The 24217-nt window shown below is 38.6% G+C and overlaps 1 protein-coding gene across 1 annotated transcript; it reads right to left on the reverse strand.

Annotated features, from left to right (window-relative positions):
- Positions 1–922: 922 nt before the first annotated feature.
- RAB12 (RAB12, member RAS oncogene family) lies at positions 923–23939 on the reverse strand. The gene is made up of 6 exons (XM_071417340.1): positions 23527–23939; positions 11972–12032; positions 4086–4224; positions 3485–3574; positions 2441–2545; positions 923–2159 (listed from the first exon to the last, which is right to left on the reverse strand). The coding sequence occupies exons 1-6, from the start codon at positions 23768–23770 to the stop codon at positions 2046–2048; spliced, it is 753 nt and encodes a 250-aa protein (XP_071273441.1). The 5' UTR covers positions 23771–23939; the 3' UTR covers positions 923–2045.
- Between the last annotated feature and the right edge of the window lie 278 nt (positions 23940–24217).

Consider the following 24217-nt stretch of genomic DNA (forward strand, 5'->3'; position numbering starts at 1 on the left):
GCCTATATACAAACAGCACAGAATTACAAAAAGAAAGTTTATCTAAGTCAAATTTCTTAATTTTTATTAAATTCAAAAACTGCAGGAAAAAAAAATCACAAGTTTCTAAGTACAAATAAAAACAAATCCGCTAAAATAAAATGGTTGTCAAGTTAAAACCCACCTTCCATAATTTTCCCTTCCTTGCTATTGCCCACAGTATCATCTGAACTCCTAGAAGTGCTTTAGAAATTCATTTTACCTTACCAATAGGATAGTAAACTGTAAGTTTACTATTTAAAAAAGCGAACTGTTTAGGCACAAGGTGGCAGAAGACATAAGCACAAATATCAACCATGCTTTCCTTAATTTTTCAGTAGAAATCCAGGTGTGCTACAGGCCTGCATGGCATTGAATTCAGAATGTCAGAGCTTATTCAGTGAAATAAGGGCTTTTTTTTGGTGTGTGTTAGCAGTTTGTTGTGTCTTTTTTTCTCCCATAAAACAGAGAGAATCTGTTTAAGTCAGTGGTATACTTTAGTGTTCAGTGCCAGTTCTGGCTAGAAGAGTGGCAAAGGTGACAAAATGGGTTCCAGCACCAGAGAATGCGAAGTAGAGAAGCTGTAGTGTGAAAAAGACTGGTTCATACTTGTGTTGTCAGTGTAACCAATAGTCTGGTGACCACCTGCTAAGGCAGCATGACAAGCAGTCACATGCTATTTGAAGATATCAGCTGGGCCAGGTCATCAGCTGCTCTCCCAACAGAGCAGTGACCAAGGTGAACAACTAATGTCTGCTGCTCTTCCCACTACACCTAAAGAACTGTCAAACAGAAAATTAAATCATAACAAAATTAACACAAGTGTTGTTCCATATTCCAGATTCTACCTTTTACCCATCACTTGATACTTGCCATTCTAATAACAGGTGCAGTTCCACTGTCATTCATAAATACAAAATTTTATTTGCACTTCATTAGTTTAGAAAGACCACAATGTTTTTCAATACCACAACATTCAGGACACACCAAGTTATTCAAATATGTATCTACTGATTTACCACAGCTAAACTAAACAGTGCATTTAATAAAAGATATACCAAAGATATAATTCACAAGTTCATTATCAGACAAAATCCTAACACAGTATTTGCTTGATGGGAATAATTTCCACCATTAGGAAAGAAAATAGTTTTACCTTAGGTTCCCTTCCCCCATCCCTACAGATGTCCAGACAAAAATACACATATATATTCCTTAACACAGGAAAATGTATCATCTTAATTTTTTTTTTCTCAAGAATTTGTCTAGGACAGCAGCATTGCTTTTTTTATACCTTCTTTTAGAGCTTGATATATCTCCATTCTTTTATTGAAACTTAATGATTTGTGTAACCAAATTTATGTTTATGCAGAAAATTATATATGTTTTTTTCAAAGTGCAATCTTAGATCTGCACCAGGTGTGATGTCTTGGTACACAAAGAAAGGGTGCAGCATTAAACAAAATAAATAAAAGACTGCCAAAAATTAAACTTAGCTTTTCAATAAATCCAGTCAGCAGAGGATGCTACAGCCAAAAATGTTTTCACTACATTAAAAGGAAACATAATGCTGATTATGGAAGCTTTGTACATAAAGTCCTCTGTTTTTAAAAAATTTGTCTTTAAAATAGTTAGCAAAGCACCATATACTTATCTTCATACCAGAAGAGCTTCTGCCTGCCTGTTTATAATAACAAAGAACTATTACAACATTTATGTCAAGAATAGGAATAGATTTAATTTCTCCTCCTCCTCAAATGGATGTGTGGCAAACCCCCACCGACTGTACAGTATTTATAACACTGGGGCAATGAACGAAACATCATTGTGAGGGAGAGGGGTAATAATTAAATGTTATAGTTGAATCCTACATAGGATTGCATATTTGCATATTTACAAGTTAGTGTGTAGCTCTGACTCGAATAACAAAGTGCAATGAGAAACTGCCAAATGATTGTAGTGCAGAGTAGTACAGATACTTTCTTTACCCTCCTGCTCATATTTTTCACTCTGGAGGAAGTAAAAAGTCAACAGCAACGGACATGTGGCCTTGGAGGAGGCAGTTCTGGTGGGATTTCTGGCTCTGGTTGCAGGGACAGGATACTGTTGGACAACTCATTTCTTATAACATCCAGTGGCATCTTAAAGAAAAGAAAAATCACCTGTAAACAGTCATCTGCATAGAAAGAACTCATTTCAAGAGTTCACTGACAGCCAAAGCCTCAATTTCAGGGTCTTTTGGGTCTTATTAGTGAAATGCAGTGGTCAGCAGTCTTTGAGCTGCATCATGCCCACTATATACTATCCAAAAATTTCACCTGACAATGTGTACTTGTTCTCTGTCCTCCCAAGCATGTGCAATCATTATTTAAACATTGACCATTTGTGTGACCAGAGAAACACGACCACCTGAGTATTTTACCTTTTTCAGAATGTCATCAACAAGTTTTAGAAATATTTCATCCACATTAAAGTTATCCTTGGCACTTGCTTCACAGAACCGCATCCCAGTTATTTGCTGTGCAAACTGATGGGAGAGAAAATAAAATAACTCCATGAAGATATGTGCAAACAGTGACAGATAACAAATATATCCTCCTCATAAAACCTTAAAAAAACCCCAAACACGCAACTTTCCCCAAATCTGAGATGGAAGTCTGATTCAATTAATAATCCTGAATCTGCATGGTAGAGAAAATATTGCAACATAGAGTTAATTTTTGCTTAAAATACGTTTATTGGAAAAGTACTCTGCATTTTTCCAGACTTAATTCATGTATTCTGTTGACACGTATTGCTGCAGACTGCCAAAAAGGAAGAACTTCTCAGAACAGCTAATCTCAACTTTATTATTCAAAATGTAGAAAAGGAAGGTACAGATGCAAGACCTGCAGAAGTTTGGAATAAGCCTTCACTTCCAGATGTTTGTGTACGCCCATACTGACATAATTCTGGTCAAGACAGTGCTGAGTATCACACTACAAACATACTCTCTTGCCAGCTTCTACAACAAACATATTCTCTTGCCAGCTTCCTTAACACTTCTGGGGTTGCAAGAGAACAAAAGGAACATGAAAACAAAGGTGAGCCAATAATCAAAGCAGGGCTGTTGCCTGTCCAAAACCAGTACTGAGAAGCAAACATCTGAAAGAAGACCCACAAAGATTTCCTGACTAGAGATCTCCATTTTTGCTTCAAATCTTCACTACGCCCCTTTTCAGAGCCCAGAAAGGAGTATCCCATACACTCCTGGTACAGTGGAAGCTGACTTGTAGCTTACTCTTTTTTTAGACCAAAGACACACAACTCCAGCAGGAACACTTATAACTGCACATCACCACACGGATTTTGAGAGCCCACCACCACCACTCTCAATATGCTCCCTGCATCCAGCAGTCTGAACAAGAGTAGCCACAGACCATCATCAGCAATGCCACAACTGCTTTGCCTCTAGACCTGTCCTTACCTTCTCTCCCTGCTGCCGAGAAATCTCTCGATCAACTTCACAGTCCAGTTTATTTCCAACTAATAGAAGCTCTGCGTCTTCTGAAGCATACTGCAATTAAAACATTTCTAATTAACTACACCTAGAAACATAAGATTTGGTAATGCAAACACAATACAAAAAAAGGGCAATTCCACTATCACACTGACATAGTTTATAGGTAAATGCTCTTCCCAAACATTATTTCAAAAATTTTCAATTTTAAATTTCATTTTTAAAACGTGACTTGAGAACTAGCTGCTCCAGTTTATCTAAGAATGAACACAATGACCTTATTTCATAGACAGGAAACAAACCCCCCTCCCCCCACTGCAAAAGTAAATGAGCAATGTTACAGATTTTCACTGACACTTCTAACTGGGACAATTCTAGTTCAAGAAAGCAGGAATGGACAACCATTTTGCAAGCAAAACTCATCAATGTTAAATCCTGGCTAAAAGTAATCAGTGCAAACTATCTGACAGTAGTTTATTAATCCTAAACCCATGCTGTAAATTTCTCTGAGGGGGAAAAAAAATCCTTGTTAAAAAAAGCATATAAAAAGAAAATACTTAAGGCATACCTTATCAATCATTTTCATCCATTTTGGTAAATCGTCAAATGTTTCCTTCTTGGTGATATCATACACCAAAATAATTCCCTTGGCACTTCTGTAATAAGCTGAGGTAATGCTGTTGAATCTCTCCTGACCTGCTGTGTCCCTAAGAAGCAGCAGCAAACAGTGGCACAAATATTTCATCAATTTGCAAAGTACAGAATAACTTCATTTACATTTTAATAACAACACTCCCACATTCATTAGAGACACTACAGATTTCCTTCCATATCTGTGAATTTCAGGAAAAAAATGGAGCAGTACTTTCAATCGTAAAACTTTTTCATATTCAAAAAGCTATTTATCCCATACTAACTTCACCAAGAAAGGCCACCAAACATTTCTACATGTGTCTGAGAGTAAAGCTATCCAATGAAAATGTACCAGGAGATAAAGCTGGTTTTGTGGTTTTGGGGTTTGTTGAGTGTTTTGTGGACTTTTGGTTGGGTTTTTTTAAGAGCCCTGAAAAAATAAAGAAAAAAATGGATACATGCTTATTAAATACATCTACACACTGAACAATAAAATGAGCAATGCACCGATCAGTATCATTTGAGCTTTCAGACTCTTTTTGGATCAACCACAGCAATTCAGCCATGGTTCTAAAACTACTGCAAAACTTCCTGGCACAAAGTCAATTGCTCACAAGAGTGAGCAATCACTAAGTGGTACAACTTTTGCACTAGAGACCTGGCTTTCACACTTACATCTACTTATCTGAGGTGTGCAAGTAACATTTCTGTGCTCACTGCAGGTATTTCAGACAGGGTGCATTCACACTGGAGAATAATTTCCAGCAACGGCACTAAGTCACCCACACTAGCTATGGCTTCTGTTCCAAAGTAGATGAGACAGAAGAGTTGTCTTTTACTGAACCATGAAAACTTCTGAACTGCTTTTAATCACATCATCAAGCCTCCCAAGGGAGGGTTTTTGGCAGTTATACTAAAAAAATAGCTGGTGCATATCCTAAGTCTTTAAATGTGACTGGCATCTCAATTGGAAAGTAGGTTATATGGTGCTCCAAAGTGATCAAGCATTTGCTGCTTGAGTTCAGTCCCCAAAGCCAATGGATCATTTTGCAATTTCAAAGTTAGAACAAGTCAAAAGATGGATCAAAATTAAGAGTAGAGGGAGGAAAATTGCGTGCATGTGTGTTGGGACTCAAAACTTCAAAATTAATCCTCTTCAACAGTCACATTTTAAACAAAGGGAAGAGAATGAATTCGGGAATGAGATTAACAATGGAGACCTGAAACACTTGTTACAAAAAAAAAAAAAAAAAAAAAAAAAAAAAGGTCATGTTCACAAAATGCCACATTGATTGTCCTGAAGATTTAACCCCTTTAAGGTTCTATGCACAAGCAATAGAATATATTACCGCAAACCTATCTTATTTTGCATAAAATCTTGAGGAATTTCAAGCAAGTTTCAAAGTGAAGTATTTAACTTGCCCATGAAATTGCCACAAGTGTACTTGATAGCAACAAATATTTGCTAGTGATTTTACAGAGTAAAGCAGAGTCCACTAGAAAAAGATTTGCAACCTCTGCTTCATAGCCTGTGGGAAAATAATGACTTATACTTCACTGCAAGCCAATGACACTGCAACACAGGGCAGAGAAGAACAAATTCCTATTGCATCCATTTTTATTTTATTTTTATTCAAATCCCACTCTCAGAACTTCAGAATTACATTCATATAAACCTCTGGGACCCTACAGAAAATGAAAATAGGCAGTTTGTTTCATAAAGGTCAAGCACCAGTAATACTGCAGATCAGTTTTAGATGGTTAATTGGTTGTTTTCTTTTCACTAATGAGGCATTTTTTGTAAAGCAATACAAGTTCTGGCAGCTGAAATTTTATATATATATAATATTACTCAGAGCAAGTAACTCCACATTCTTTTCCATTACTCCTTTGTTATGGTCAGATTCATTTTTTGGAAGGTCCTTTGGATGTTCAGTCTGTTAAAAATTAGTAATTTTAGTATGAACCGTTGATTTTCCACATATGGATAACATTGCTCTAGCGCTTAAAAACAGAACTCTCAGAATTATGATCTCACAGAGCAGCCTGTATCATCTGTTGATAATCCAGCCTACTGATGAAGTGTATTAGGGGTGGGGGACCTTAAGTTCCATCATTCTGAGCACAAATAACTATATGGCAGGTGGAAGGGCATATCTCAAGTGGGAGAATACACCAATTCTATCTTTGTTCAGAGCAGTGGGAAAACTTGCTTTTTGGTTTTGTTTGTCAGTTTGTTTTGCTGGCCAGTCTTTTCCCTTTTTTTTGTGCCCCTAGTGGAAAACAGAAATAAAGAGGGTATTTCAGTGTCACCTGTCTGTGTCTTCAGGTGAGTGCTAAGGACCTTTAACAACTCCATCACAGGGTACCAGATCACTGAGTACATACATTATAAAATCACTGATGTCCCACTACCCTCCCTGAAGGCAGTCAGCAGTGCACTGGATAAGCAGGCCATGAAGAGAAGAACTATGCAACATTACAAAACTCTCCCACTCCAGCTATCTCCAACCCCACACTTCCCCAGCCCTGCTGAGTGCTCTGTCTCCAAGTCCACCTGGTACTATCAGCTTCTCCTCTCTCCACAACACCCTCAGGCTCTTTAAAAGTTTACAGCATTCCTAGGCTGCTCCACCCTGTGCTCCTGTTTGTGTAGGTCCTTCACCCACATGTGACAACCTGAAGTCAGGCTTGCTGGCTGTTTGGGACACAGCACATGCTGTGGCCAGTTCAGAACACCCATGGACAGCCTGGCTGCCCACTACCTACAAGAAATGGCCAGATGACCACTGACTGTCACCTGGTCATGCCAATTCCAGTGGATTATGGCTGACTTTCTTCGCCTTGCTTGAAGTCACTGACTCCCCCACACTTCACCTCTCCTCCTGCAGCAGGTGGAAATGAAACCAGTCAGCAGGTGTCTGATTGTGAGCATGATATTCTAACCCTTATTTCCTTTGAAAAGTGGAAGAAAACAAGCTGATTTTGCTGTCTCTAACATTACCCTTACGTTGTATTAGTCTTCAAACTGTAAGGTGAAAGCTATTTGGAAAACTATTTCTGCAATAAGTAAGTTTAAAATGCAACCCCAGGCTACCTAAGTAAACTGCAGTTTGAGTATTAAGTTCATCTTTAGCATGGAAAATCTTTTCTTCTACTAGGTGCCATCATATTTTTCATGAAAATGTGCTGCAAATTCTTCCAGTACTGAGGAAAAAAAATGACCACTCCTAATGCAGAGCTAACATTAAAAGCACATCCAACTTCAAATGCCTTCTTCTGATGTGCAGGGCTGGAGCAATTATTCTTGCTATATTATTTTCATGGATGTATTGCACTCCTGAAGTTGAAGTATTTTAGTAAGGATAGCTATTGAAGCACTATTGGAAAGCTGGAAGAAAAGATGACCACTGTTTAACACTCATGACTTTCATGAGTGATACTAAGTGCTACTAGTTCTTTATTTGCTCTGGTCAGTATCAACACAATAACAGAAGGGAGGTCAATTTAATTCAAATTAAATTGAACTCCAGAAGTTCAAATAAGTTACTACAATTTAAACAAGCACTTGGCATAACTGAAAAAAAACTCCATCAGATTACTTTTTTTTTTTAATGCTTAAAGCAGTTTTCTTCTGTTGAATTTTTTTCCAAGAAAACTTTCTAAATGAAAAGCATTGGTCTTTCTAATCTGTAATCATACAGTGTATGAAACATACAGTGTATGACTCCTCAACCAGCTATAATCTGCAATTAGAGAATCCAATGGCTTGACTGTTTTTTGCTTCCCAAACAGAAACTAGACATCATTCCAAAAATACAAACACACAACAAACAAAAGCAAATTAAAATATCACACAAAGCCCATTTTTGACTGTTGACTTGTCATGTTCTATGGCAGACTGCATAAAACACAATACAAATACAGTCCATCTTAATTAAAGTATCTTTGGATAATTTATCTTTTACATAAATGTCCTCTGTGTCTATCCAAACCAGTTGAAGCAAACACATGGACAGACTCAAAACTGTCTCTGGCTCTGTAGTTAAATTTATTAGTTATGAGTGATGGTGTAAAGTGGCAATAGAAGTGAAAATATTTTGAAACTTACATTAAAACTTAACATTAATTTAACATTTTCACATGCTCTATGCTTCTATGGAACCTACAGGCAGTATTTTAAAAAATGCTTTAAGGTAAGTTTAGAGGTTAATTCTACTTGTTAAACAGATTTTTTTTTTGGTCCCATAAACCATAAATATATTTAGGATCTTTTATTATAGAAATAATTTATTTCAGATGTACTGACCCAAAGAAACAACATTCTTATATATTCTAGAACAGGTACATTCCAAGACAACTGTCTCTTAGAAAACAGAGCAGGCAGAATGAGAATTTTTAATGAGACTGCACCGGTTTAAAACACCTTCAGAAGCAAACGAAGCTTGTTTTGTTGCCAGGTCGCTGGCTACCTTGAGCATTAAACCTGTAGAGGTACCAGAGAGCTCCCCTGGCTAGGGAGGAACTGGGTGCAGTGCAGGGCAGCCCTGCTTCCCACAGCCAGCTCCTTCCTTTCAGAGGGGAAGCTGGGAGTCACTGTGTCAGCTGCTTGTGTCAGCAACTGCCCAGATTACTCAGCTGAGAGGGCACAGTCACACGCCTTCCTTCCTGTCCTGCTTCAAAGCATCACTGAGGGGTTCCTATTATTTGTTTGATCCGGTTTTCCAGCTTTGAAGAAGCACTGATTCACAGATGCTTGGATTTACCTGGACACTTACACTATCCAGTAGTTCTGGTTACTCTACCTAATGACTTGAGCTGCATGCAGGTATTACTTCTCACAGGACACAGGAGCTTGTGTCAGCCTAGAACTGCAAGGCAGAAGCTGATTTACTGAATCCTAACACTTCTGGCAACCCAAGGGGCACTACTAACTCCTCCAGGTGGCACAGAAAAGGTACCCTGTGTCCTCAGTGAAGCTCTACCATTGCATCATCTAAGGAGTAGAAGGTGTTTCCCAACTGGAAGTCGGGGAAATAGGGGAAGCAGGGAACAGACAGGAAGCTGGATGTGAGAGCAGATGCCTCTGTGATCCTCAGGACAAGCTCCCCATTATGAAAGGAACAAGGAAGACAAGTCCTTCTGTATTCTACTCTCCTAACAGCAGCAGGTGTGAAAGCTGCTTTCAAAAGGACGTCTTGCACTGCAGATCACTTGAAATATTCAACCCTGTACTGTTTCAATGTATCTTCTGATAATCTCAAGTGGCAGAGCTTTGTGGAAAACACTCTGCTGATAGTGGTTAGGGGAAAGACAGGTCAAGTGACCATAAAAACACCAAAGTAAACTTTTTAAAAACCATTCTTGTTTGACTCTAGAAGTAGAATCATCAGATTACTAGAAAAAAAAGCAAAATTTCTTGCTTTGAAATTTAACTTTAGCCATTTTAAGAAAACAGATAAATGTAAACTTCAGAAATTATCCATTCACTGAACTAAACAGGTCTTTTTGTAGTAAAGTTACTGCAATCAACGTATGCAACACTACCAGGAACTATGAGGAAGCCTGAATTCTGTCACTGTGTAGGTATGAAAGGAGACTGACTTATGATCAGCCATGCAATTGAAGTCTGCATTTCTAAACTTCCAAGTGTTTGATAAACACTTGGAAACACTTGGTAAACTGCCTTCCTCTTCAGTCCAACAACTGGAGGAACAAGAAAGAGCTGGGGGTGTTTAGCCTGGAGGAGGCTCAGGGGAGACCATGTCACTCTCTACAACTCCCTAAAGGGTGGCTGTAGCCAGGGGTGGGGTTGGTCTCTTCTCCCAAGTAACAGGGAACAGGACAAGAGGAAACAGCCTCGAGTTCCAATAGGGGAGGTTTAGGTTGGCTATTAGGAATAAAAATCTCTTCACCAAAAGGACTGTCAAGCACAACAGGCTGCCCAGGTTGTGTCACCTTCACAGACATGCAGACATGACCCTTGGGGACAGGGTTTAGTGGTGGACTTAGCAGCACTGGGTTAATGGTTGGACTCACTGATCTTAAGGGTCTTTTAAAACCTAAATGATTCTGTGATAATAAGAGTTTATAGGCAGGCCCAACAACACAACAAAACAGAATTCAGAATTAATTAGCAAAAGTCATACATATTTGCTTTTCTAAAAAACCTGGAAGCATGCCAAGGCAGTTTTAAAGATTAAGAACAACATTTTAACAGCCACTGTTGGAGAGAAAGTGACACTTAGGAGCAGGATGTCATGTTCATGAATTTTATCATATTTTAAAATATTATCTCTTTACATTGTGTTTTCCTTGCCACTTTAGTAAGGCTTCCCATAGGAGTAATTATCCCATCCTAACAACCTATCCACTTTTAAATTCAATTTTTAAAGTGTCCTATATCCTACTAGCATATTCTCAATATGTGGAAAATAATGGTTTAAACATCTCTTTTCCAAAAATTTTCACTCCTATAATATATTTATTCAACATGAGAATTTTTTTTTATAAGCTTAGTACATTTCACAGTAAGAATGCGTATTAGGCATACATTAGCATCTCCACATCAGAATTTTTTGTTACCTCTGTCAGCTCCAGCAGACCCTGGCTAACAATTGCTGGCTCAACTGCCAGTCTTGTGGTCATAGGTTTCCAAAGAGGGACAGATGAATGAAGACATGCCACTAACATTCAAGTGTTAGGTGACGGATGAGACCAAAGATGAAGCAGCAGTTAACTCAGAGGGAAGCAAGACAGACACATGGTGTGACAGACAGAATTGATGGTGACCTGCCAAGAGGAGTTAGTACACTGAATTCACTGCATCCATGTAATTAAGAATGAAAAACTACCAGAACATCCCAAAAGTGTAATAAAAAGAATATTTAGAGCTTCCCCCCCTCTATGGATTGTTAGCAGCTTAAACAGTTTAACTACAATGCTAATTATGCATCACACACTGTTAATAAACCAGAGCTAAGCTTCTACATAGTAGTATGTAAGATTAATGTATAGAACATAGCTGGTTTATTCTCTCATAATTATGTTTATGTATTGTACTACTCTGCAAAACAAAGGAGTGTTTATTAGCTCAATAACTTCTAAGCAATAAAAACAGTATTAATCACTAACATGGAGAACCATTACCAGAAATCATGTAGACTACTGCAGAAAGGAAGACTTTAGCTTTTCTGTAGTAGGACATCAGTACCAATAAAGGTATAGCCTAATTTGCATGGGATTGCTTTATTTTTCCATGCTGTTTAGAGTGGATAGGATTTACTTCAGTCCTGAATGTCCTTCACTTTGAAGTTATTTAAAAACAGTGTCAAAGAAACAGCAGTGCCTATACCACGTTTCAGAAAAACAGTTTAGAAAATACTTCACAGTTGCTTTATAATTGCTGTTACAATGAAGGTCAGTTGTAATCAGTCCAGAAAAATAAAGAAAACAAAATATACTTTCTCTAGTGTCTATTTAACACAGTCAACTTTTGTTGTTTGTAAAACTCCTATTTCTTATGTAGGTGATGTCATTCTTCCAGGAAAAGGGGCTCAAGGCCTCTGTGATGCATTAATATTTCAGTAATTACATTCATGCCCTACTTCAAACTTTATCTCTCCTTCTCCTCCTTTTACCCTCAAAAAATCTAAGAGCTATTTGGTTTGGTTTAAGTCTTGAGGGAATAGAGGAGAGAAGTAATAGGGTAAGAGCTAAACCAGCTTATAACAGTTAATAGTAGTATTAGACAAGCATATTAATTCATGCTAGAACATAAAAATTAAAACATACTGCTGGTTGCATGTTTGTTTTACTTACCAGATTTGTAATCTAATTTTCTTTCCTCTTAGCTCTACTGTTTTGATTTTAAAATCAACACCTATAAATAAAATACAGTAAACAGAAAAGGAGGAATAAGAAGCAAAAGTAATGAGGGTGCAATTATTCTTTTTTGATACTTTTTTTTTAAATCAACTTGTAACAGTCTGAACAAGCAGAAGGATTTGCACCACTATGGTCAACTCAGGACCACCACGGGGATTTGACAACCACTAAACAGCCTGTGAGCCATCCAATTTGGCAGCATCACAACATAAACCTTCCCCTTTGTGCAAAATTTCCAGCAGCAGGTAAACCCAACACAACAGTAAAACAACAGGCACAGTATGATTGTTTCTCTCCTGTTCACCTCGACTGTCAAGGACAAGCCTGTTCTACTTCCAACTGGCACAGATGCCCTGGAGGCATGGAGCGGAACCAATCCCTCCACATCAGATTTGCTGTTTGTAAAGCAGGAATAATATAGGTCTGGCCTCCAGGATAGATGCTTAGCATCTGTAAAGTAATAAAGTGCTGGAATTGAGGTTGGTTTATGAAGAAGTTTGTCAAGACTGTCATTATTAAGTCCTGCAAATATTTATTAGCAAACTTCTTATATTCAAAGAGGGTATTTGACTTTTAATATTTATTTTATACCTGTTTGGTACTTTTATTCATCATCTCAAAACTCCAGGCACATTTTGAATGCAAGCTAAATATCAAAGATAGAACCATAAAGACTTATTACACAGAAAGATTTAACTTTTATAAAAAAAATAATGCTGGCTAGCAACACATAAGACATACTGTGGTCAAACAATACCTAGACACAAAAGATTACCACCTTAACTACAAAAATGTATCAGAGAATAAATGTCCTAGAGTATCATAGATTTGCAGATTGTGAACCTGTTCATTTTAGGATATATCTGTAAAAAAATTTTTGCTTCAGTTCATCTTTCTACACATCATCCCTCCTAACAGAGCTAAATCAAAAAGGGAGAAATAAAAAGACATGAGAACATGGTTCAGACCAGTACACTTAAAACTCACACAGAAGTGCAGAAGCATAATGTGTTGGAAACACTTTTGTCATTTCAAATGCAATTGTAAACTAAGAACAGGGATGAAACCAAAGAGGAAAAATGGTTTTTATTTTCTCTAACAAAACCAACACATTTTTCCCAAGGACTACCCTTGGTAAAAGCTGAGTGTCCCTGCTGATATTAAGAATTGAGACTGAATTTAAACTTTAACAGAAGGGACTGAAGTTGGCTATTATGTCCATATTTTTAGTTTGCAGAGCAGGTGGACATTTTTCAGCCAGATTAAATAAATGGAAGGATCACTGACCTTCATTCTTCTAAACAAATATCCCCTCTAACAGCCTGCAGTTGCACATTGCATATTGATACAAGTAATGGTCATCACGCCATGACATTTGTCCTCATTCTCCATGTCCTTAATAGTTTCTAGCACACTTAATCACCAGTTCTTGGAGAGATATTCAGGACATGATGCCTGTACTTCCCTTACAAACATGTATCTCTTTCAAACCCCAGGAGTTAATGTGTTAAACTGATTTGTACTAAACAGTCAAAACCTTTAATGGCAATTTTCAAGTATTCATATGCAAATTGATAAAAATATTCAAATGATTAAAATTGCAAATAATTTATTAATCCTTACTCCAAGAAATCTTTTTGTACACTTCTGTAAAGCAACTGTCTTAGTGCAAAAGCAAAGAGAAATGATCCAGCTATGTTCTAGTATCCCAAGTGTGTGAAATGAGAATTCTTGTAATTCTATGCTAATCATATTATTTTTTAAAGAAACACGTCCATTTCTACTGTTGTAAGCCTTTTCTCTATAAAAATGCATTTAAACTATAAAATGCAATTGTCTTAATAATCACAGCTTTGTCTACAATAGAGAACTTAAGTAACTATTGCTTGCCTCAAACCTCTCCTGTCCTCAAGGAAGTTTGAATATAACTGCCCAGACCTCTCAATCCCAATTCCCAAGCCTGCCATTCTGTCATACAGAACATACTATATGATCTGCCATTCATTTAATGCTAAAAAAAATCTAAATAATCTCTGAGCCCAAGCTGAGTGTTAAAACTATCACAGGGATTTCATGTAAGTTTCAATAACTACAAAACAAAAATATTTTTATTTTTATAGAAGTGGTTTATACAAACCACTGCTGTCTTATACAAACCAAAAAACCAAAAAGATTTTGTTATGTTTTTAAAAATGAAAATAATTAACTATGGAGAGAAAATCCAACTGTTGTAATAAACCACATTTTCAAATGGGACTTCCTGGGACTAGAAGGTCCAATATATTAATAAAATGAAGTAGAAAAAAAGACTACATATTAAAGAGATGGTTTCAAAATAAATAATATATCGACAGCCTTCTTAGTTTAAAGGCAGATCTTTATATTAATCATCTTGAAGTCATACCATGAAGTATTTCCCTACTGTGAAATTTTGCAAGGAATGATACAAACAAGTAACACTTTTGGAAAAGCAGACAGGATCTTCTATAGAATTGTTTGAATCATTTAACACTTAAGTCAGACAGAGTGCCAGAACTCTTCAAAGGTTGCTCAATTACTTTTTTATAATTAGTAATGCTCTGCAAGCATCAACACAATACCAAAAGCTTCCTGTCTGCCAATATTGAAGGAAAAAAATCTGGCAGCTTTCCTTTTGCACACGAAGAAACAAATTCCTAAGCCTGTCAGGTTTCATTAGACTGTTTCACCAGAGACTGCCAAAGCCAGTGCTTCGAGTTTACATACAAATTAGTAATTCAATTAAAACAACAACACAATAATTTGTTTTCCCCTTCAATTTCAAATACTGCATTGAGTTAAGAAAAAGATCAATGAAAGAAATTATTTAGCTCGACATATGTTAATGGAAATACCTAAATGAAAAGTTTTGCTGTCCATACAATTACTCTGGCATGGTTTTATATATAGTTCAATAAAACAGAAGAATCAAAAATTACTCTTGACAACTACATTAAATCTGAATAACATATCTTATAAAAAGGATTTTAAAAAGCTCTCTTTAGCTGCTACAATACCAGCAAACTACCAGTGGTTTGCATGCTACCTAGCTTGTATTTCAAGGCTGCTGGCTTATTGTCAGTGAATAACAAAATATACACATGCCAGGAAATGTGACAAGTGCATGTGCTTATGACCGTACTGAAGCCATTTGCCAGGTCACAGTGATGAAAGGGGAACCAAAAAGTTATTGCAATCTCCCCTCCCATTAAAATGTCAGCCTTGTCTCTCTATACCAGGCTTGCATGGACAACAGGCAATCAGTAATTTTCCAAAATTATTACACTCAGGCAACAAGTAAATCCAAATCACCATCTCTCTTTTCATGGATTTTACAGATTAAAATTGTATGTATTTTGGATGTCACATTTTGATCCTCATTTTTCGCTGGAAAGGCCTTTTTCAGGAGTCCAAACAAATATCCTACAAAAATTAATGAAAAAGGCACAAAAATACAGATCTCATTCTCTGGATTGGGTTTCTGATTTTGCAATTATTTAAGCATTTGAAGGTAAATTAATTAAGCTTGCCCTACAACTTAAAACTGCAAAGGAGCATTTCTCCTCTCCCCACAGGCTAGATACATGTAAAACATGGCATTAAGGGCAGCAACACTAACCTGGTGTGTGTAACCTAAGTTAAGGATTTTCAATATTTTATTTAATGTGCACCATGGCTGTTAGTAGCACATGAACTTTGGATGAAAAATTGACTTTGTGCAAAGAACATCTATTACAACATGGTCTCGACTGAAGCTATGCCTCCTCCAGGAAAAACAAAGGGCTACCAGGACAGAAGGGTTTAAAAGTATATTAAACACACAGCCAAACAACCTGTCTGCACTCTTTTCAAAACTAAACAGCCTTAAAAGAAAGAGAACAGAGACTCAAAATAGAAGCACACTAATCAAGTTCTAGATAAGGGCAAGTCATTGAGGATGACATCTCTTGTCAATGAACCAAACTTGAGACTGAAATCCTACAAAAATGAAGCCCAGCCCAGAACTGACTGCAGTACATTAATTTCTCACACCAAAGAGAACTAGAGCTTATCTGCCAAAGCACAAATTGAAATACACACAACTGGGTGCAGTGCTCTCTTTAAAGCTAAAAGTATCTGTTTAGAAATAAAATGGTAAAGAAACTTCTTACTATGCATTTTATGTTTAAATTTGCAATTTTTAATTTCCTTTCATGAGAGACAGAAAAAGAAAGTGGAAACAGTTTCGCTTAATGCACACAGAATGACCTTTCAGTGGACAAGACTTCCTGGTAACAAAGTTAATGGAAGAGCTGGGAAAACAGATGCAAATAGAGCACAAAAAACCCCTCCAACTAAAATCAATTCCAATGGATTCAATTTTCAGAGGCCTATTAGTGATTTGCATCAAAGTAATTCAATCAGTGAAAGATAATCAGACCATGCTTAAAGAAACACAATCAGTTTAAAAATCCAGAGGTTATATACCAATTAACCCTTAAAACAAACATATAATTTGAAGACTATCACAGGCTATTGAATCTGGACATGTGACACCACTATGCAAAAAAAAAAAATTCTTACTTATGCTACATTTGATAACTGAGATCACATGAGTTTTGAGGTAAAAACCATGTTTATTACAAAATATCCTGGTTTGTAACTCAAAAAATACTTAAATCTATCCCAAAAATGCCAAAGTCAAACAAAAGATGCTCAAGAGTGTGCCTTCTGATTTCTATCGTCCTGCTTGAGGGGGGGAAGCAATCAACAACAAAAGGCACATAGGCAGGGCAGGAAAAGGTTACAGAAACTGTTACCAGGAAAAAACACCCTAAACCATTTTGTCTTATTTTAATTGAACTCTAGGGCAAGCAGTTAGCTTTTAAAAACCACCAAATTGGAAATGCCTCTTTCAAAATGCATGCTACAAGTTTAAAAATTTCAAAGAAGAGATCTGGAATCATTTAGTGCTAAGTCAGATATAAGTATGTTTGGGGATTATTTTAGAGGCAGGTAAAGTACGTTGTCCACAGAGCTTTGAGCGTGTAATTCTAGAACGATTAACATGCAGACATTTGAGACTGCTTGCCTAAAATAAAAGTGTACCCATACCTCAACTGGCAACTGGGCTACACACTAGAATGAAACAGATACCAATTTTCTTTTTTTCTGTGTAACATACATGCAGTGAGTAAATGTTGAAGGTGTAGTCAAGTGATTGTTTTTTTTAATGTCCAATATACAGCTTCTATAACATTTCATATGCTTGATACTTCCCAATTCAGTGAGAAAGGAGGAAATTATCATTTCTTTACATTCTTGTGGGCAATAAAATCATAGGGCCTTTCAGAAAACCTAGGCTTTTGACACTATTTAGGATACTAAGTTCAAAGCATGTATCAAAATGCTGGCAAACACAATAAGGTGGAAGAGGAAATTAGAAGGAATAAGTCTCTCTGTGGCTTCATGAACAAGACTTCTTTTCAAACTTCTGATTGCAAAGCAGAAAACCACATTGAGCTACTGGTCAACAACTACCTGACCTGAAGGGAAAACTGAATGGAAAAAGAGAGGTTATTTCATGAGCAACATTACCCAGATTTTTAGAAGGCAGAACCTATAAGCAGTTTGTTTTGGGTATCAAGTTTCCCTCTCCTTGGGATATCAGCAGAAATAAGTAGTAAAAGTGTTGCTAACCAACTTCCAGAAGTCCCTGAGAATCATACAGCCCTATTTTCTTTTTCTTCTTTGCTAATGACATGCTCAGCTGTTTACAGCAGAGACTGAGTCTGACAGCTGCATTCCAGTCTCCTTGCAAACCTAACTCCCCATTTGACACCATTCGAGTGGCCTCTTCACTCTGCCTGTTGTTTTATTTGTGTATTCTCATATATGTCCTGGCTAGGGACTACAAGGCTATCTGACAGTCCTGTAGTGTTGATATAACCCAGTGCCTGAATATTTCTATCAGCTGAAGTTACCATCTAGTTTACAAATAGAGTAAATTTGAACTTTGTTTTTTTTTTCTTGTAACTCTTGTTAATTAAAAACTCCATACCTCCACAAAATCCTATTCCTAAACCCTAATAATTTATATTATCTACCTACCTTTTCCTGTTTTAAATTACAGTTTTGTTCACTTATGAGGATTCAAATGATTATGCATAGCAAACCAGTGCTGACTATACCAAATGCTGCACAATACACTTAGTTGGCACATCTGGGGCAAACAACAACTGGCCAGGTGTTTTCACTTGCTGGAGTCTCTATGTTGTCCATCACAAGTGACTACATTGCTCCTATAGGTAAAAGGCAGCTTTCAGGGGACACAGGCTTCTGTCATAATTTGCACCTCCAAAGACAAACAAGGAGGTTCATACATGCTCCCTAATTATCTTCAGGCTTTCTGTAAGACAAAACTGTTTTTCTCTGCAAGTTTCCAGCCTCCTGCTCCTCTCTGTTTATAGTTTGGCAAGAAACTGCAGCACACCATTAATAAGGTATTGGTATGGTTTATTTACACTATTCTGCACTAGTCAAAAAGCCAATACATAAACCCAGATGTATTAACACCCTCGATATGCAAAAGTAAGAACAGTCAATTCTCACAGAATTACTTATCCCTCTTCAAAACTTCCTTTTTTTAATATAACAGCATAAATTTCTCACTTTAGGAGCTATTTCTTGATTAAAGCAAGAACATCTTACTGTTACTTTGTCATAATGTGGTAAACTAAGACACATCTATTTCTACTCTTTCTCCCTTCTCCCCACACCAAGTAAGCTTTCAGTGACATTCTACTGAAGGGGGGAAATGTTTAAAGAAAAATTAAAATGAATTATACTTGTCAGAGAGCCCACATGCACACACAAGTTAATTAAAGAAAGAAATGCTCTTATAGTTGACTCAGGATGATTTTCTGAAAATTTTATATAGATTGTTCTTCATCTCAGATTACATCAAATTACTAAATTTATTTTTAAGCCATATTTTTGATTTACTAAAAAAAATCCAATCAAATTATTAGTAAGCCACATACTATGCTTACAGTGTGTGTGAGAATACTGATTGGATAACTAAAAAGATAGAGGAGTAACTTAGTGGGTAGTTCTGAAAAATGACAGATACCTCAAAAGTGAGTAGTCTGATACTTTTAAGTGAAAAAATCATTACGTTATATGACAAGCTTATGGGGATGAAACTGAACATTTATGTTGTTAGCCCCCATTTTTTAAGGATAAAGAGAATGAATACAGGTTTGAATTGTGACAGAAACCCTAAACATATGCATACATACATATAAAAAGGTATATATGTATATATTTATATTCCATATATAAATGTCTATATACTAAAGACAGAAGTTGCCTGACTTAAGACATTCTGATAGAAGACAAAGCTAAAGTTTTCACTATTGCTATTGTTTATTTGATAGACACCATGAATCTTGCCTGGACAGGGGTATTTTAAAAATAAATGATAGGGAAAATAGCACTTGGAAGGGAAAGCTATGCACCTCTGTAAATCTCAGGAGTTTCTGACTTCCATACCATTTCACATGAAGGTGAAACAAGGTCAAAGAGCATTTCTGTGAAGTCAAAGGACTCTTGCACCACAATGCATTTACATGCCACTTATCTGGATCCCTTAGGCCCAGAAGAGATCACAGGTCACTAAATTCCCATCCTGAGCCACAACAACCCTTCCCATTACAAACTCCACTATTATTTTGCTTGTAAACTAGGACAGAAAGAAGCTTTAGTGTTTACTACATGTGATACTTTGCTTTCCTATGAACAGCTGCTAAAACAGCCAGCAATGCACAAGGCACATAAACTGCACTGTCATTATCCAGGGCAAGGCTTCTTTCCTGGGATGATTTTAGACCTGCTGGAAAAGAACTGAAAGATAAGACAAGGTGTCAAGAGACTTCACATACTGAGCCAGCATGTAAAAGAAAAGCTGAGGAGCCCAACTTGATTGAGGGACCAGGACAACCAGCATCCTAAGAGGTGAGTCAGTGCAGGGCCCCACCTTTGGGAGAGCAGGAGCCTCAGGCTCAGACAATAAAACCAAGAGAGAAGTGTAATGTCTGCAGAAGAATTAGATTGACAGGAAATACTGCTGAGTACAGGAATTCTGTAGATCTGTCATGGAAGAAAAACAGCAGGGAGACTGGGAATGAACTAAGAATTGGCGGATTAGAACCAGGAGACTGAGCAGCAGCTGGACAGATGCTGGGAAAAGAACAAAGGCCATTGAATATTTAATAAAGGGACTCTGATGAAAACGAGTCCCTTTAAAAGTATTTATATTAAAATACAAATTTAACATCATGACTATGGAGATCTGAATTAGGATGTATTTCTTTTAGGATAAGAACTAGCTGAGGTGGGATAAAGGGGTGGAAGAAGCAGAGGCAAACACTGTTTCTTCACCACCACACTTGAATCTTCTTACAGATGTGGCAATGAGTATTTATCCACTACCCTTGGAAAGATCATTCTTCTTCGCACCATATTTGGTGCATATTTTTTGAATCGTCAATTCTGGAAAACCTTCAAGTGATAGCTTTGGATTCTGCTCCTGTGTGAATAATGCAGGCAACAAACAATAAATGAAGATGAAATTTTACTTCAAAAAAAGAAGTGTAGATTTATGTTTGTTGACAAAGCTAATATGATCCCAATATTACCCCTGAACAAGTTATTATCCCATTATAGAAAGACAGGGGATTTGACACTGGCATGGTGAGAGTAATTTTAACTTCTTCAAAAATCAGTAAATATTTGAGCATATTGGGTATTCTCAGTGCTATGTAAATAGCAGATTTAAGGAGACACAATATTCTGTGCAACTAATATAATGCCCAAAATAAATACATCAAAAGAATTTTAGATCAACAGCACATTGTGTGCTGTTATGAATAATGTGCTGAAATCTGCCAAGCTATTTTTGAACACTTTCAAAGAAGTTCCATATCTGAGCTGAGACTGAAGACATGTTGATGTGTTTTCATTACAGATTTTTCTTTACCAATCAGGCAATGCAGTCTTCTTAAATTAGCATTTAAATACTGTATCTTTCTTAATTTAATCCAAACCTTCCCTTTTCTGCAGAAATGTTCCACTGTTCAATAACATGGCACTATTATCAGCACTTAGGGGCAGAAGACAGAAAAGGTCTTTGGACATTTGCAATTCTGCCAGTCTTGGAGGAAGTCCTCTGAGTAGCTTCTGCTTTCATACAAAATCTTAAGGTGCTAAATGTTGTTCTTTTGGTCCTATATATCCACAGGTTTTAGTATAAAAGGATGAAAGTTAGGCTGAGACCATAAATACCAAGATAAGGAAGTAAATATGTATTCTAGCATTCTATTTTAACTACAGCTTTGCTAATATAAGGTACATACAACTAAATGCAGTTTTTTGTTTGGTTACGTGGCCTTTTCAAATTGAATCTCAAGGTATCTTCAGTTTATGTAACTGGATCAGTCACAGCATTTTCACTGATGTCTCAAAACACATTCTCCCACGTGCAAATTCTTGAAAACCACTGCAGTTAAGTGGTGACAAAGTAAGAGCTTTATGTTTTCGGCTGTGTATTAGAGGCTGAACTCAGGTTGTTTTGGAGTGTGGGTTATTTTCAATCTATATGAAATGTGAATAGCAGAGGTTACTTTTTCTTACTTGTTAGTGAAAAAAAAAAATCAGAGTGTGTGCTGACTGTGAAAAGCTCCTTCATTTAGCAGTCAAAAGATCTGGGGGAATCTCAACAGCTCTCAAGTTTAGTCTGAGGACCTTGAAAGAATGCCATTACTATCAAGTCCTTCTACATGTATTTTGGCACAAGTTGATTTCCCTATGCTGCTTTATGTTGGCACATTTTGTACAACAAACATTACGTAACCTTCTGTCTAGCAGCATATCACTACTTATTTCCTGTTTCTTCCCTAAAATGAGGAAGCTTCTCTGCTTAAATCACTGTCTCAGTTATTCAGGAAATCTGTTTTCTTGAAAAGCCACCAGCCTGGAAGTCTGGACCAGGGTCTAGACCACCTCCCCTCACTTCCCAGGATTCACAGCAGGAAACTAACACCAGTTACAGAGAGCAGCCCAGACCTGACCGAACCCTTAATGTGGGTCAACCTAAACAAGATGCAAGAGAGTTAACATCAATGTCTAGACCTGGAGAATTTATAAAGAATACATTCCTCTATTAATTGTACTTTAGCTGTACCACAAATTCAATTAATCTGTTAATCTAGACAAGCCACCAACATTTCTTCATTACAACACATCCCTTGAGTACTAATGCCTCTGAAACTGTCTTTCCAACTTGTACAAGGTTAAGTTGCCAACTTCAAACCAAAAAACTTATCAACATAACAGTGCTAATCTGCACTACCAGATCTGGATTCTAAGCCCAGGAAAGAATTAATTAACTGGTAAAACACACAATAAAACCAAAGTATGAGTAACTGTGCATCACTTTTTTTACAGGAAGATAATTTTGGATAGTAATAACTTAGCTTCTAAAAGTCAATACAATCACTTTTCATCAGATGCCTAAATTCCCTCACATTCCAAGCTACAATTAAGCTAAGCATACATATTTTCCAGTGACACAGACTATAACAACCACCTTGCTGCAATACTCAAGAGTTCAACTCCAAGGATAGGACTCTAATAACAACGCAGAATAACGAGCTTGTTTTCCTCCCTTTACACACTTGTGTATTAAAAGACAGCAGGCATTAAATTACCTCAGAGATGCACAGATGACTAAATCATGAATAAGGCAGTACACTACAGAACTAGGAGCTTGCTCTCTAGCTAGCTGCATAAAGAGCCAAACACGCAGTGTTCTCGAGAAACAAAACATTAACCTCGGATCTAACATCACGGGGGGGGTTCTTCACGAAGCCATAGCAGCCATCTGGAGTTAATCTGACTGCGGTCTGGAAGAGTACTTGAATAACACACTGGAAGAGTACACAAAATACACACTGCAACTTTTCAGCTCCTGAAATACTTCTGTCTCCTTTCACGCAACCTCTAAGACTTAAGCACAAAAACCTGCTTCACCAACCATGCCCAATTTTATCTTTAAACTGTTTCCCGTTAGCAAGGCTGAAACAGGGGAGCTCAGAACTCTCAAAGGTAACTAGGACATCCACGATCTTTCCAAGAAGAGCTGCTGAAGTCTGGCACCAACCAAGCCCCCGAGCCTCCCACGGCCGAGGAACCCACCCGGGGACACCAACCCGGCTGCCCTGGGCAGGAAGGGGACGGGGACCGGAGCGGGGCAGGGTCTGGAGGGAATGCCTGGCAGGCGGGGAGCGGGCCCGCACTCGGGGAAAGGCGCGACAGGGGCCGGGGAAGGGCGGCCGAGCCCCGCGTTCCCACGGCCGGGGCCATGAGCACCGGGGGGAGGAGCGCCGCCTCCCCCGGGACGGGACGGGACGGGACGGGACGCGCTCCCTTACCCACGGTGGACTTGCAGGCCTCGCAGAAGGTGTCGTCGGTGAATCGCTCCATAAGGCTGGTCTTGCCCACCCCCCGCGACCCGATGATGATCACCTGCAGCTTGAAGTCGGCCGGGCGCGGCGGCTGCTTCCTGCGGCGGGACTGCCCCCCCGAGAGCGCCGGCGACCCCGCCGCCGAGCCCGCCCCGAGGTCCAGCCCGCCGCCCCCCGCCCTGCGCTGCGGCAGCCCCGAACCCGGCTCCATCAGCGATGCATGCGGCGGCGCCGCGCTCCCTCCCCGCCCTCCCCGCCACCGGCGCCGACCACTGCGAGGCACGGGGAGGAGGGGGCAGCGAGGACGAGACGCGGCCGCCGCCCGGCCCTGCCCGAGGGGAACGGGAACAGCCACAGGAACGGGAATTGCGCCGCCGTCGCCGGGAGCGGCGCGCCCAGGCCCGCGCCCGCCCGCGCAGCGCCCTCTGCCGCGCCGGAGCCGCGGCCCGGCCGAGCCGCAGGGCCGGGGGCGGGAGCGCCCGCCCGTCCTGCCCCGGCACGGCCCAGCCCGGCTGCGCCGCTGAGCGCCCCGAGAGCGGCTTGGGATGTGTGGCCCAGGGGCTCAGCCTTGCCCCGGCCCCTCCTGGGGTGACCCGCAGCCAGATCTTGCTTCGAGCTCCCAGTGGGAGCTGCCTCTGCCCGAACGGCAAGATCTCCG

This window comes from Agelaius tricolor, unplaced genomic scaffold, assembly GCF_023055355.1.
Source record: "Agelaius tricolor isolate 1412-34295 unplaced genomic scaffold, bAgeTri1.0.p SCAF_2, whole genome shotgun sequence".
NCBI classification, from domain to species: Eukaryota; Metazoa; Chordata; class Aves; order Passeriformes; family Icteridae; genus Agelaius; species Agelaius tricolor.